General features: G+C 37.0%; 2 protein-coding genes across 2 annotated transcripts; both read right to left on the bottom strand.

The window, feature by feature from the left end:
* Window positions 1–2,296: 2,296 nt before the first annotated feature.
* LOC105389932 lies at window positions 2,297–4,170 on the bottom strand. The gene is made up of 5 exons (XM_048621791.1): window positions 4,021–4,170; window positions 3,789–3,921; window positions 3,496–3,678; window positions 3,052–3,178; window positions 2,297–2,840 (listed from the first exon to the last, which is right to left on the bottom strand). The coding sequence occupies exons 1-5, from the start codon at window positions 4,071–4,073 to the stop codon at window positions 2,419–2,421; spliced, it is 918 nt and encodes a 305-aa protein (XP_048477748.1). The 5' UTR covers window positions 4,074–4,170; the 3' UTR covers window positions 2,297–2,418.
* A 6,162-nt stretch (window positions 4,171–10,332) lies between these two features.
* On the bottom strand, window positions 10,333–14,257 carry LOC105387720 (juvenile hormone esterase). Its single transcript, XM_011558495.3, has 3 exons — window positions 13,937–14,257; window positions 11,596–12,872; window positions 10,333–10,968 (listed from the first exon to the last, which is right to left on the bottom strand). The coding sequence occupies exons 1-3, from the start codon at window positions 14,138–14,140 to the stop codon at window positions 10,761–10,763; spliced, it is 1,689 nt and encodes a 562-aa protein (XP_011556797.3). The 5' UTR covers window positions 14,141–14,257; the 3' UTR covers window positions 10,333–10,760.
* Window positions 14,258–16,789: the final 2,532 nt, after the last annotated feature.

Here is a 16,789-nt window from a genome sequence, read left to right as displayed (position 1 = left end):
AAATCGTAGTTTTAAGAAACGAAATGAGTTTACGTGTAAATAATACCTTTTTGGTAGTACGAGTTACATGTTTGACAGATCTATGGTAGTAAACTTCAACGAATTCGAAAACTTTCACAGTTGTTGCTCTCACTGAACATTTGTAGGTGAGAATCGTTTTTGTTGTTGGTTAGAATCTTGTAAGAATTTAATTTCGAGTCAAATTTGTGGCCATGCGATCATATTTTGCGTGGCGAATGGCTGCAGAGGCAGAGGAAGCTGAGCGTCGCGAGCAAGAGCGACAACAACTAAAAACACGGCGGGAGAGTTTGACCATCGACTCTATTTCCGATACCCATTTTATTCAGCGGTATCGGTTAAATAAAGCTGGGTTTGAGTATCTTTGTCAAACTCTTAGAATGTATGGTAACCTCAGGAGCTCACAAAGGGTCTCATTAGAGTCTAAGGTATGTAGTGCACCTCATTCATAAACACATAAGATGTATGGTTTTATCTCCCTGCGCCACAAGCATGAAACCTTTCCCCCTTATCTCATCCTGCAGCCTTCTACGCCAAGTGGCCTCAAATTCTACGTACTTATACTATCAAAATATATATAAATTTTTCATGTGTTTTAGGTGCTTTGTGTGCTGTTGTTTTATGCCAATGGAGACTACCAAAGGGTGATTGGCGTAGCCAATCATCTATCTCAAGAGGCAACAAGCCGCTACATTGAAGAAGTTACTGAGGCATTGAACCATCCGGATGTGGTCCGAAAATTTATTAAATTCCCAAGCACTCCAGAAGCCAGGGAACAAATAAAGCAAGGGTTTGTATAAAAATACGTAGTATATCTTTAAAAACTTACATTAGGTATGTTAATTTATTACAATTAATGCTAATTTGAGTAATTTGTGCTTCATTTTCAGTTTCTACAATTTATACAAAATTCCCGGTGTGGTTGGGTGCATAGATGGCTGCCACTTTAGGATTTTCAAACCCCAAAGAGAAAGTGAGCACCTGTATTATTGTAGGAAGCACTATCCTTCCCTGAATGTACAAATGGTAAGTTCCATTACATAGATTATAGTTGGGTCAGTTCTATCAAGTTGTTTTTATGTTTAAATTAACTTATAGCTTTATATTGTATTGAAAGAGTTTCATATACTTATTTAAAAACTTTAGTTCTCCACCAAACAAAGGTTGGTTGGAAGAAATTGCTTCTTGGCAATAAGCCCGCCTTTGTATACACTACTTTTAAGTCGTTTTCTGTAACTGCGTATTTAGTATACAATAAAGCGTTTATAAATAAATACTTACCATATTATTTCTAGGTGTGTGATCATGAATGCCGGATCCTCAGCATCAACCCCAAGTTTGGAGGCGCAAGTCATGATGCTTTTGTGTGGGAAAACAGCCAGATCAACACGCTAATGCAAACATTGCACCGGAATGGTGAATCAAGTTGGCTTCTTGGTTTGTATGATTTTGGAAATTTTGTTGCTAAATTTACTACGGTACATGGTACTAAAATGGAAATAACTTATCAACAGGTGACTCTGGATACCCACAAAGGCCATGGCTTATGACTCCTTACAACAACCCTGCACCTGGTTCTGCAGCAGAATCATACAATGCTGCCCACAGCAGAGCTCGGGTGCTCATAGAAAATACTTTTGGGCGTCTGAAAAACCGATGGAGATGTGTGTGCAAGGATCGTGTATTGCACTATATGCCGGACAAATGTGCAAAAATTATCACGGCTTGCAGTGTTTTGCACAACATTTCAATTGAGTTTAAAGTGCCTCGTCCCGAAAATCAAATGAATGGTTAATATTATTTAATAATTGTATAATATTTAGCAAGTATTAGAAAACTCATGTAACTCATTAAAAAATATTTTTCCATTCTTTACAGTAATTGAAGAATTTCATCGGATTGAGATACCGCGGCAAGAGGACCGAACCCTACTAACACTAGGACGTTTAGTCCGAGATCGTTTGGCCAACGCTATTCATGGAGCAGCTGTGTGAGGCTTCGTTAATATACTATTTTATAAAATCTATTTTTGTTTCAATCTTAACCTAACCAAAACTTTTAAAAAAGAATGTGGAGGGATAGTGTGGACTGTTATTAGGGCTAGTTTATATTGGTTCAGTGACTGGACCCAGTGAGCAACACAGTAGAGAAGGAACTGTGTTGGTACTGACCCCGTATGGACGCTAGTTTCAACCCAGTCCAATGCCACTGTGTCGTGCCTTACTACGTCCAGTCACTGAACCAATTTAAATCAGCCAGTAGGAATGAAAAATAAATGTTTAAATAATACAACACAATACACTTTATTTGTCACCATTAAAGAAAATACACATTATATACATTAACTTACTAAATAAATAAAAAAGGTGACATTATTGCAATGGATAAGTATTTAAATAATCATTTATGATTTATAAATTTATCCATTACATTAATGGCCTTAGCAAAGAGAGTTTGCCACTGAGCCTGCATCTCAAGTTCTCTTTTCCTCAAATTGAAATGCTCAGTGCCAAACTCTCTTGATAACTTCTGCCACCTCTCGTCACACGCCACGAATTGGGACGCTGCAGCGTCTTGTGGGCGAGGACGGGACTGCCTCGGACGAATCACGCGTCGACGCCCTGTCCTAGGACTCCGCCTTGGTCTCATTGGGGCAGCAAGTATCGGGCTTCGTCCGACGACAGGGCGTCTTGGGCTTCGTCCAAAGACAGGCCGTATTGGGCTCCCCACATGTGCAGAATGGGCCGTAGGCGATTCTACACCATGTACAGTCACCTCCACAAATGGTGTAATACCTCTTAGACCATCCCAATCTTCACTCACTGGGAAAAAATATGATATTGTTAATTAGAATTTATTGCAATAGATAGCCAGATAGTGAAATTTAGTATAGGGTTAGCTGACACCCTGGATTAACACATAGGCTACTTTTTTTCCCGGAATTCCCACTGGAAAACTTTTTAAGACGACGCGAGCTCTGACGAACAGCTAGTATGTAGATAAATTAGATAGTACAATAAAAGTAATACTTACTGTCCTCAACTTGGCTCACATCTAACTGGAAAGGTGTAGGTGACTGCGGAGGCGGCGCTGGCGCCGCTGCTGCCGGTGCTGGCGGCGGCGCTGGTGTTGCCTCAGTATTAAACGTCAGTTGGTCAATCTGAAAGGATAATAAATTAACTTAATTCTTCTTTCTAATAACATATATATATCTTTACAAAAACTAGTTATTGTGTGCTTCCAAGGATACTTTTTAAAAACTCTGTAAGTACTACGTAACTAAGCAGTGACAACAAAACTATGTCACCATTTCTGGCAATTCTATGTAATGTAGCTGAGTGGGTAAGATTAGCACTCTCTGGTACAAAGAAACCCATTCACATTCCCAGATTCACATTATTAGTATTATTATATACTCAGCCTTTATTCTGTCGACAATACTTTACTCAATTCATAAAGAACAAAGCAGGAACAAACCTCTACTCCAACTTCTTCAATATTGAGAAGACCTGTAGCAGCCTGGGAACCAGTGAGAGCCAGCACCCGCTGCTCCAGGTCCGTCAGCACCAGCCTGCACGCGGGACCGCCACCTGTACCACCGGCAGCGCGGTGAATTTTTGCAGCCTTCCTCTTTGTATTGTTTTTTAAGTCACTCCACACCTTAACATGCAAAGCAAACAATAATTTTAAATAAACGTGCATCCTAATCAATATTACACCTATGTAACATTCAACGTTTTTGAATTATATACTATCGATTGTATAAATACCTTTTTCCACTTGTCTACAGTCTTGGACGTGCCAGTTGTGTCCAAGTTGAGGACACGAGTGAGGTCAGCCCACTTATTTATGGCATTTAACCTGCCGTGGGGTCCATCGGCAGGCTTGTTTAGGTCCCCATTCCTGTAAAAAGCACGAATAGATTAGGTCTAGTAAAATATAATTTATTCCTACAATTTTACCTAAAGTTATCGTAAATATAGTAAGTAGGTAGGTACTTACCTTTCCATAAAATCGACAATTACTTCGAATTGCGTTGCACTTGTGCGAGACATTTTAAAATTGATAGTTTTTATAAAAAAAGCTTTTAAACTAGTAATATATATGTGAATGCTAGTAAACCAAATTTCTTGACATATATATTTTGGTTACAGTCATTGACATATAATATACGAAATTCAAAACGCCAAAATGACATGTGTGTTTGCTTTTTCTTTTTACAAGTGCTAGAAAGAGGTAGAGTATGTAGAGTGAAGTTCGCACAATCGAGTTTTAGCATAAACTATATCGCATGAACTATAATCAAAAAATGTAACTCATACTACCAATTCAGTTGGAAACTAATAGTTTGGCGTGCTTACGATTTCTATCAACGTTGACATATATTGCAAGCCCGTACTAGACGTACTGTAGTTACATTTAAACGTCGTTTTCCTCAATTTATCGCCGGCAACAGTTGAGCCAAACCCGTTGACGCGAATAATGGCTCCCGATGTTAATAATGCCGTATTGCTTTACTGTAAATAAAGTTGTTTTACTAAAATATTTGGACACCGTTATGATAGCTCTACATGAGGTTATATTCGAAGGCTTTGTATCGCCTCGTTTCCCGTTGGAATTTTATTATAAAAAAAGATACTTAGTAGGTAAATTTTGTTAAAACATTTTATGTTGCTTCGACGACTCGACGTAACGCAGCACATCGCACCAATGGGGCTTCATCCTAAGCAGCCCACAACCATGGCTCCCGGGCCTCACCTCAAGTTTCTGAATGTGTACGTCCACACCTAAACATAGTAATCTCGCTAACATTTCTGTTGTGTTCAATGTTATATGTTAGTTAAGTAGGTGCGGAAATAAAAATCGTCATAAAATAACCTATATATATAACTGAATGTGCAAATACATTCCACTGTAAGTACCTATACTTTTATAAACATAAAAAAAAAAAAAAGATAAAAATTCTTTATTCGGTACACCACACAGCACACACCAAAAATCCACAAGAAAAAACACAAAAACAAAAAAAAGAAAATAACAAATAAAAAACCTTATATAATATAGACTTATAAGTAATAGCGGTGTGTGTTGTCCAGCACCGAAAAGGCCCGCGCCTCAGCTTACACCGCTTCAAGTGAGGTGGCATCCACCCACCTGACGCGGCACTGATTTTCAGTCGCGTCCTTCCGTGACTATCTCCCATCTATCTATCTTTATAACGAAACTATAAAGATTATATATCTGCCTTCATGTTTTTGATGGCCCTTGTATTTTCAGCTCCAGTGGTAAGTGCCATTTCCAAAAGCAACGTGGGACGCCGTCTAGCCTGCTGGATTTAGATTTAGATTTGTGTCTGGACCCACGGCTTCTTAGGAAAGCTGAGAACAGAGTGTTGTGGATAGGCATAATGTCCACTAGTGTAGTGTTGGTGACTGATGTAAATGTAACATTCTCACGAACAATGATTAAGTTCCACTTACAAAAAATGCCAACACCAAATGACCCAATTTTTTTAAAACATTCATGTTAGAAGTTGATCAAAATAATATAAGTGGGCCATTATTTTATTTTGGGTACAATTTGACATACTTTTACAGATATTTTTTTCAAAAATAAACTTCTTATTAATTAACCTTTCAATATTTATTTATGTTAATTAACATTTAAATTATTCATTAAATACATTTGCAGCGATGTTTTCTTGCTATTTCTTAAAGTTATTGACGTTTAATCGAGGAACGATGAGAAAAAAATACTACTGCGTTACTTTCATACAAAATTATGTTTTATTGTTAGGAACATATATTTTGGTTCGTAAACATATACCAGATAAAAAGTAAGAAAAAAAACATTAATCTAACAGTTTAAATTACAAAATATTCTCAGTTTTGTTATTCATTCTATAATAAAGTTTCCCACTGCGTTACCAATCAATAAGTTTTAGTGCAATACTTTTCGAAAAAAGGACAAAATAATCATAATTGAGTGGATGAATATCAAACTGCCATATGTCCACCTACCCGAAAAATTTACTTTTTGATTTAGTCGTGTTCTCCGTTAAAATGTCAGTTTGCCTATGCCCTTCGAGTTCTAATAAGTGCAAGGCATCCATGAGAAAAAAGCCGTTAAAAAAGTAAGTTTTTTTCAAATCCTTTTAAGTCTAACCGTTTCGCATTACAAATTTTCACAAGTCCATTCCGGCCAATCACAGAGCGTAATTTTTTCAACATGGCGTCAGTCTTGGTGAGAATTTCGAGGCTCCCAGTGTTTTATAACGAATATGATTGAAAATGTTGAGGAAATTGTGATTGTGGACCCTGATAGAGCTCGGAAAAGGAACAAATTGAAGAGTGTAGCAAAAAACGACAGAAAACTATGGCGAAGTAAGTTTAAAACCCCTTTTTTCCAACCCACGTGTCAATCACAAAGCATTTTCGTAGTAAGCACAGGGCCGTATTGGGTAGAATATAATACGGTAGGTAGGTACTTTTCTACCGATAAATTTTGGTTGATTAACTTAATTGTATTTAATAGAATATATACTATATTAGTCTTACTGAGTCCGGCCCATGATATTAGTATTTTTCAAACAACTATAAGTCCTTATGACTCATATCAAAACAGCATAAGTCTTGTATGGGCATATCAAACTGCTATAAGTCCAAACTGTTTATTAACTTTTACGCCTTTCTATGAGTGTTATAATGGATTTGTTTATTAAAATACATTCTTAAGGTCACAAGTCAACTGATTAAATCACGGGGCAAGTTCTATGACCATTAAATAATAGAGAAAACAAAAACCTCCATTTCCCAAATTTTACGTGGACGTGACATATGGCAGTTTGATATTCATCCACTCTGAGTGGATGAATATCAAACTGCCATATGTCCACCTACCCGAAAAATTTACTTTTTGATTTAGTCGTGTTCTCCGTTAAAATGTCAGTTTGCCTATGCCCTTCGAGTTCTAATAAGTGCAAGGCATCCATGAGAAAAAAGCCGTTAAAAAAGTAAGTTTTTTTCAAATCCTTTTAAGTCTAACCGTTTCGCATTACAAATTTTCACAAGTCCATTCCGGCCAATCACAGAGCGTAATTTTTTCAACATGGCGTCAGTCTTGGTGAGAATTTCGAGGCTCCCAGTGTTTTATAACGAATATGATTGAAAATGTTGAGGAAATTGTGATTGTGGACCCTGATAGAGCTCGGAAAAGGAACAAATTGAAGAGTGTAGCAAAAAACGACAGAAAACTATGGCGAAGTAAGTTTAAAACCCCTTTTTTCCAACCCACGTGTCAATCACAAAGCATTTTCGTAGTAAGCACAGGGCCGTATTGGGTAGAATATAATACGGTAGGTAGGTACTTTTCTACCGATAAATTTTGGTTGATTAACTTAATTGTATTTAATAGAATATATACTATATTAGTCTTACTGAGTCCGGCCCATGATATTAGTATTTTTCAAACAACTATAAGTCCTTATGACTCATATCAAAACAGCATAAGTCTTGTATGGGCATATCAAACTGCTATAAGTCCAAACTGTTTATTAACTTTTACGCCTTTCTATGAGTGTTATAATGGATTTGTTTATTAAAATACATTCTTAAGGTCACAAGTCAACTGATTAAATCACGGGGCAAGTTCTATGACCATTAAATAATAGAGAAAACAAAAACCTCCATTTCCCAAATTTTACGTGGACGTGACATATGGCAGTTTGATATTCATCCACTCAATTTTTTGCTCAAAGTTTTAGAAATAGCTCTAAATAAGGTGAATTATAATTATTATATTTAGTTTAACATTCTTTCTAATATAGAGTACCTAAAATGTTTGTGAATACTCTCAGGAAACGAGGGACAAATAGATAACGCTGTGGTTAATTGGTAACACAGTGGTATCTCAATCACAATCTTTATACTTTCTTCAATTAAAACTAATCATAATGTGAAAAAAACTATCAAACTAAAATTAACAGAACTCTTTGTTTAATATCAAACATTAAAATCGCTGAAAATATAACAACTTAATACTAAGAAATATTTCTCATTTTTTTTGCCTATAAAGCCGTTGTTTTTCAGCAGCTGTTTACGCCATTGAGTCTGAAATGTTATACTGTAACAATATAATATGCTCAAATGTTATATTTGTACCATAAATTGAGTAACAGATACCTGAAAACTATAAGAAAAACCCCTGAGTTACTATAGCTACAACTGCGTTACTGAAAAAGTAACGAAGTGTAGCGGTAACGCAGTTGTAAAACAATGACCTATTTGAAGTTAGTACTTAAATGAATACACATACATGGGATATCAAAATGCCCTAATAATTGTTACTAATTATTACATATATTGCATGAAATAAAATAATAAATATCTATAAAACTCACCGTATGTTGCCGGTAACTCAGTGGCGTCACAATAAATACACGCGCTTCTCTCCAGGACTCTCATCCGAAAGACTTGGTCATTTTATCCGTCCCGCTCTCCTTCCTGCACTCCGATACAAATACACAGCCATTCAAATGATCTTAGGTGTAAGAAAGTGAAAAAATGTTTATTTATGATTGAATTTCCTAGGGTAACCTAGTGTAGGTGTATTTTTGCTTAGGCTTGGGGACTCGGCCAGGAATATTAATTGTCCCATAATATGTTCATATAAAATCATGAATATTACCGTGAAGTAAAGTTTAAATAATGACATATTCGTTATAATATTCAAAAAAATTGTTTCCATTATAATTTTTTACACACGTTGTGCTTGTTTCATATGACTCGCTCCGAGGGACAGACAATTTTTGTATGAAAAACAATTGCGTTACCAAAAACAACAACAGAGTTACCGTAATTTGTAAATAAATAAAGTATTTTACATAAATTCATTATATTTTCTGTGACCGGTGTCTTATTTAATTGCTACAGACGGTAGCTATATTCCTGAATTTCATTATTTAATTTTTAAAAAATGTTTCTTTGTAGGGGACCGATAATGGTCCCTAAAATAAAATAATGGCCCACGTATTTACATTTTATTTGGTAAGATTCTGATGCGTTGTTAAGTACACTTATGTTATTGTTTAGGAGTAATATGGTGCTATGCCACTGGAACCTTTTCATTCCTCGTGAGCGTATGTCAACTCGACAAATACCCACCTAAATAGTAAAAATCATCATGTCATATTTTCGGTTCAGGCCTCCGTATGGTCAATCCTGGATCCCTGGTCTTCAGTGGTTCCGATGATGGGGTCTGACGTCACGCGGCTCGGGGACCAGGCGAGGTGGACGCTGGGTCATGTCGGACGGCACTTTCTGCCCGGACCAGTGACTGAGAGGAACAGGGTGCAGAGGAAACAGTGCTAAAGGGTTACTGGGAAGTAAGTGATGAAACGGATTGGTTGGATGGGATAAATATTATTCAGTCTTCTATTTTTATCCACAACGAAGTTACAGGGGGTCGAAAATGGCCTGAATTGCTTCGAGAAAAGGATGGTACGGCCGTGCCGCTTTTTTGCTCGACTTGGTGGAGATTTATTTATTTAATTCATTATATTTGTGTGAATAAATTATGATTCAGGGTATGTTATCCAATGTTATGTTAGTGTTTTTTACATTTATATATTTGTATAGAACTATTTACTTCTGAGTGTAAAAAGTTTATTGAGTACCTACTGTTATCTGAACTAGAAAAACAATGTTTCATAGTATAGTTCACGTAAAAAAAATATACTTATATGGTGAATCTTCCAGGGAGCTGTTGTGCATTCAATACCTTTGGTGCAAGTAGATGGAGGACCTCTTCAAAACTATCCACCATTTAAAATTTTCCGTGCAAGTAGCCCTCCTAAGTTTAGAAAAGGTACCAGAGAAACCTATTTGCATTGCTGTACTGTAATAAAAATGAATTAGATAGAATAAAGCGTTTATTATATATTATAGTAGTAAAAATCCAAAACACTTTGATTCTCACACATTAAACCGAATAGATTTACATGAAAACTGTCGAATATCTTCATTCGTTTGTAGGTATGTATACCTCTAATATTGAGCTCGAATTTACGTACCATGTAATACGTGACCATGTTATAATAGACCGGGTAGACAAAGGTTAGGTTAGGGCCAGTGGTTAGCCAGTTGTCACTTCCTAAGCCTCGCTTTAATTACCCTGTGCTGCGGAGGATTATGACCCTTATCATACCCCCTTCAAGGGTGACCACAGTTTACTCAAGACGTTACCAGAGAACTTAACTAAACCAACTTCTGCATTTTGGGAGCCTATACAAATTATTTTGACAATAATAATACGATGTATACCTAGGTACTGGTTTTAAATTTCCCATTAAATAAAAAAATAACAAAAATATTTCAGACAGTTACTTTATTATCAAAATAGGTAGGTTATTACAATTTATACATAATAATTATTATTTTAAAAACAAACATCTTTTAACGGCACTGCTTTATTCTTGCCTAAATAACTAGGTAGGTACTATTTAATACCATACGATAGTCAGCCACTATAAAATAACCGTCCTGCTTTCAGCATCGTACGCAACCGACGTATCGCATTCATTATTAATTGTATAGAAATTCAAACAAGTGCGTCCATATCATCGGCGTTGCCGACGCCGTTTCTCCATACATATACCTATGAGAATCCGTTTGATGTTTGATCTAATACAGTACGATACCAATAGCTGGACGCTTACCTCTAATCACCAATATTTATAAACAGAACTACAACTCCGAGTGGTCAACACCCGTGGACGGCGGCTGCGGCGTGCTGTAATATTTACTGTAGATGTCGTCCCAGAACCTGGCCCTTTCAGGCAGGAGAGTGCCCTTCAGCTGAGGAGGAAGGTCCAGCTGCATGTATGGGGAGCCTTCAGCGGAAGACGCCGGCCAGCCTGAAGGGAAGTCGGACGTTGGTTCCTTCACGGGTTTTCTGAAATGTATAAAATAATGGTTTTAATAATAGGATAGGTTAGAGGGAGTTGGAAAGATGGTTAGTTGGTGTTGTATGCTGAAAGGCATTAAAGTGAAGTAACTAGTACCAAATAATTGAAATGGTTTCAATTGGATGTGAAAATAATAAATAGGTAATACCTATATATTTTTTGACGACCGAATGGCGTAGTGGTAAGTGACCCTGACTACTGAGCCGAAGGTCCCGGGTTCGATTCCCGGCTGGGGCAGATATTTGTTTAAACACAGATATTTGTTCTCGGGTCTTGGATGTGCCCGTATAATGGCAATAGGCTCGCGTCTTTTTCGCCCCCTATTACATTGGGACTAAACATAACACTGGCGAAAAGTGGGTGCAGCAATGCACCTCTGCCTACCCCGCAAGGGAGTACATTAGTACAAGGCGTGAGTGTATGTGTGTGTGTGTATTTTTTGGATTAGAAATTTTCTAAATTAATAATTCCCTAAATAAGGATAAGGCAAGGAAGAAGAAGAGATTAGATTAGATTTCCTATACAGTCTATATTTTTGAGGATAGCTACCTTGTTCGTCGTAGTTTCATTCATTACTTAATGCATGAAGAAAAGACTATCGGAAACCAACTTACCCAGTTTTAATAAATCTGATCCATAACTCCCTCATTACTTTTCGCATCTTTTCAAAGTTCTCCGAGGGGGTTAGTACGTTGAGGAGGTCTGCATTCTGAACCATCACCGACTGGGAGCAGTGGTTCGCTCCCCGAATCTTGAACGGCATCATCTGGTAGAAAGCTTCTTCTACGTATGAGAACTCGTACAGGAATACATCAGTGTTGCCAGCTTCAACCTGAAGCCTCACAGACCTCAGTATCGGATAAGCAAATATCACATCTGTGAAGTAGTCCACAAATTTTTGCACCGTTGTTTCGCTCACGGCTTCATCGCCAAAGTAAAACTTCTTGATCGCACTCGCCACTTCCTCTCTCTCTTCCTCACTGGAGAACTTTAAATCGGCCGGAAGAAATTTAGAGAACTTCTCATTCATTTTATCTTTCCAATCATTGAAGACGTCAATTCTGAACAGGCCCTCCATGTTAGAGAATCCGACGAGGAACGGCGTCTTCTCAAATTTACCTTTCTTCAGTATGTCTAAAGGTGCTTCGGTAAGGAAAGCATTCGGCCCGGGCCGCTCCACACACGGAACAAATACAAACGTAGAATCTGGTTCTGAACTTAAGAAACTGTCAATCTGCATCTTGTCAAGGGGAGTCGTTTTGTAGAATGCCTCCAACTCAGACACATTGTCGGCCGTGTAGTTGAGAGACTCCATTGCGTATTTTTGGGCGATCTCTACAGGGTTTTGCTGGACGCTCCACACGCCGACGCCGGCACCGCTCTCCGGGATGACCTTGTGGAACAGTCCACGGGTGGACCTGGACAAAGCCAGCAGCTCCACGGCAGACGAGCCGGCGCTGTAGCCAGCGATGGTTACATCCTCAGGATTTCCTCCGAACTTCGCTATATTCTTGTTCACCCACTTCAAGGCCGCCACTTGGTCCTTCATGCCCGCATTGCCTGGGGCGCCCTCTGTGCCTAGACAGAGGAACCCGTGGATTCCAAGTCTGTAGTTGAAGTTGACGACGATGATGTTGCCCTGTTTCACAAGGTCTTCAGGTGTGAGGAAGAGTCCATTGCCGATTTGGTAAGCACCTCCGTGCACGTAAACTACCACGGGTAGGTTCGTCTCATCCGTGTCTGGTACGAATACGTTGGCTATGAGACAGTCTTCTACTATGCGTTTGGATGGGTCGTGCATGGGGTGGGACTTGTCGTTGTACTGCGGGCAGATGATGTTCTTGTCCACTGCTTCTAGCGTTTCTAGCCATATTGGAGCTGGTAATGGGGCCTGAAAATTAAAAATAGATATATATTTGTACTTATCATCTTACGTCATTGTCAGAGCTAGATCATTGTCATAAATAAATTTAAGTACCTAAATGGAACGATCTGACTAATGAAATTATCTGATTAATAATTAAATTAATCAGATCGTTTTATCTACATTAATTAATTAGTCACTTCAGTAGGTAATAATAAAAATATAATGATTCATTTAGATTTTTAGCTTAAGATAAAAAATATAAATTTTATTTCAACTAGATTCTGGTTTTTTAAGATAAATTTGCATTGTAAATATTTAAGTTGGTTATAATTTTTAGAAAACCATTAATGTATATAAAATAACTAAGAAATCCATGGGCTAAAACATAATACATACAGGGGATTCCAGGCAACCCTCTGTATTTTCAGTGTTCAGGTTTACTATTTACAGAGCCCTTAGCAAGAACTTTTCATCGTTTCCGTATTTCATTACTACACGTTTTTTATTGTTTAGGACACCATTGTTTATGTAATGTTTTAAGGCCACTATCGCGAACTTATTTTGACAATGTTTTTGGATTTCAATTCTATTGAAATTGACACTAATGACTTCGTAAATGTGACTTCATTTTGACTTCCCGATACCTACCTCCCCATTTATTTAAAGTCTATAAAATAATCTTTTAATTTTATTATTGTTTAAATAATATCATCATAGAGGCCCAATGACACGAAGCAAGATTCTTGCTTCTTGGTGCCAATTGAAATAAATTGAAGGACATGCACAGCATACATAGACACGGTTAGTCCACAATAATAATGATTGCATCGTCTCAATGGACATTTACTACTATAGGTAACTACCTAGTACCTATTGCATTTCAATATTATTGTGTAGCTACTTACAGTCTTTAGCCGAGTCCCGGTGTGTTAATATACTGGCACACACAATCATATAAGTTGTTAACATACATAAGATAAATAATTGCAATAGACATCAGATTTACAAATCCATAGGCAGTTAGACAAGAAACCGGCAATTAATTTTTGATTCAAGAGCTTATCAGTGTCACCAAAACTCGAACTTACCTTGAATCTATCTTCGCCGGTTGGAGCGCTCGCGTACGGTATCCCATAGAACTCATAGATGCCCGTTTTCTCATCCTTGTACCCTCTCACTGGCCCTGAAGATATCTTCACCACTTTAGACTGGACACTTTCCTGCACATCAGCTAATATATAACTTAACTCTAAGACGCACAGAAGAGCAAGAAAAAACGTATATTTGGCCATGACTGCGGCCACCTACTACGCAGTTTGTTAGCAAACTCAATATGGCTTCACTCAGACACTTTCAATATTGATATAAAAAATGAAGTAAGTATTTAGGTATAATTCGGCGTTCGTTCTCGGAATCTAAAGTCCAAATACGGATTTGATAAAGTTTTAGATAGCGCTGTTTATTTTATTGATTTCTGTTGGTATGAGTACCTAGACAGTAAACTATCTGTGTAGAGATAGTGCAAAAGTTACAGTCCCAATGTTATCGTATAGAAAGTAAACAAACACCCAGTATTATTATAAATATTTTCATTTATATAAATAAACAGTTACGAAGGTAGGTATAATTATGATATTGGTTCACTTATTATATTAGTTAGGTATATGTACTTACCAAGGTACCTGGATATTTTTCATATTAGGTATTATCCAGAAATCTAACATTATGTTAAGTAGGTACCTCTATCCCTTAATCGAATATAAGTTAATATTATTTTTATACAGGTTGTTGCAAAAAAGGGAAACTACCTATAGTATCGTGGGCCTAAAGGGAACCTGAACTTTTTTTCGTCGGCTTGCTATACCATTTTTGTAATACCCTGGTTAAACATGAATTGTATTTTATTATACAAGTACAAGGCGTGAGTGCGTGTGTGTTGTGTATTTTATCATGCAAGTACCTATAAAGGCCCTTATCCAAACGATATATAGATAGGTACATAATATAAATTATTAGGCACTATAAAGCGAAACATACCGGTCCCGAGGGAACACTAACAATTGTTATGATTGCAATAAATTTTATGATTTCGATCCTGAACCCACAATTCTTATTTTATTTCACGGTCCACAAGTTACTGCTACAGATACTTCTTGACTTACTTTTATTTGTCTTTTTAACAATCTCAAACTCTAACCAGCACAGGATTACAAAGTTACCCGGCATAGTCCACCGAGTTTATTTTAAAATTGTTGTCCGATATGAGTCCGATATCCACTATTATCCACCCATTAAGAAAATATTGGATCCTTCAGTTTATGAGACCGAAGTAGACAGCGGAGGTCTGGAGGTTTTACAATTAAATAGCACAGAATAATAACTAGCTAAAAGTTATACTAACTTGGCTTGAATAGTAAGTACAGTCCAACTATAGTTAATATCCGGAAAACGGAAGTGCATAATAACTCATTTGTGAAAGATCGCATTTAATCGATCTATTATATTTATTTAAGCACAATTCCGTAAAAAGCCATTACCAATCGCTATTTTATGTAAATGTAAGTAATGAGAAAGACAATAAGTAACAAAAAAAACTTTGCAAAATCGTACTCTTTATTTTCATGACTTTATAGTTGGACTGTAAATAGTAGCAACCAACAAACCAAAGTAATATCTTAAGTAGGTACGTACCTACTTACTTACCTATTTTAAATTACCGATTCCTTGAAATCCAGCCTAGACTAACAGATTATTCTCGAGAAGAAAATACCGAACTACCTACTAGTAAGTAGGTTCTTATATAAACCTAAGTAAGTATTTTCCCATTTAGCCCTTCCACTCTAGCCATGAAAGAGCCATGAAAATAAGGTTGTCAGGAGAATGCTACGATAAATTGAGTAAAAATAGAACCTAACTAGTAACGAATAACGCTATGATCGGTTACTCAATCTGAATGATGACCGAGAGTCCCGGGTTCGATCCCGGCCGGGGTAGACGTATCTTTTTAAGCTAAGATATTTGAGACTACAGATACAGACAAACACTAGATATAGCTTCCGGGATTCATATTATAGATAGATTTAGATACATTACCTACTGAACAAACTACACATAACTAAGTACCTACCTAACTACAAACAAGAATCAAGATCAATAGGTAAGTATGTATTTACTTATTTCTAAAATCCTGTAGCAGAAGGTTAAGTAAGTACCTATCTCTTGTAGGAACTTTGCCCTTAAGTTCTAAGGAGCAGATACCATTACAACTAAACCTAAGAGTGATATTTCACAGTGCACAAGTGCTAGGTCGTTGAGTAATCGCGGTCTCGGGTTGTGGTCCGCCAGAGGGCGCCACCATTTGTCAAACCTGGAAATAAAATTAAATGTTACAGGTGGCCTAGAAAATGAGCTGGATGGACTAGAAAACTGTCAGGATTTTTAAAACTAGAGAAGGCTCTTTTATTTAAATCTACTTACCTAGTATTATTAAATGAAGTACCCACAAAGTACCTAGTCAAAAAGGAAAACAATTTTCCTGAGTCCTTCTTCTAATCGTTGGGTTTTTGCCTGAGGTTTTTGCCGTGACTTCTTTGTGATTCATACATAGATTACTCGAAGTCTTTATTCTGAGCGCATCGAAAACAAAGAAGTGACACGCGTGACCTCTAGTGCGTATTCATCGAACTGTTATAAAATACAGTGTTACCATAAGTAATATACACAAAAGAATCGATTCATCTATTCGATTTTATTTTAGGACTATAAAAAATAGGATGAGGCTAATTTTGATTACTCAAGTCAGTGGCTCGTTCTAAATAGCTTCAGTACTGCGCTTTTGTAGTACTTTACTAATTATAAATGACGTGAGTTTATATTTTATTATGAGGAGTAGAGTGTTGTTTTATTGAATTTTCAATTTCTTAGAACAAATAGGTACCTAA

Source organism: Plutella xylostella, chromosome 6, assembly GCF_932276165.1.
Source record: "Plutella xylostella chromosome 6, ilPluXylo3.1, whole genome shotgun sequence".
Classification (NCBI taxonomy): Eukaryota; Metazoa; Arthropoda; class Insecta; order Lepidoptera; family Plutellidae; genus Plutella; species Plutella xylostella.
This window is presented reverse-complemented; position numbering and strand designations above follow the sequence as displayed.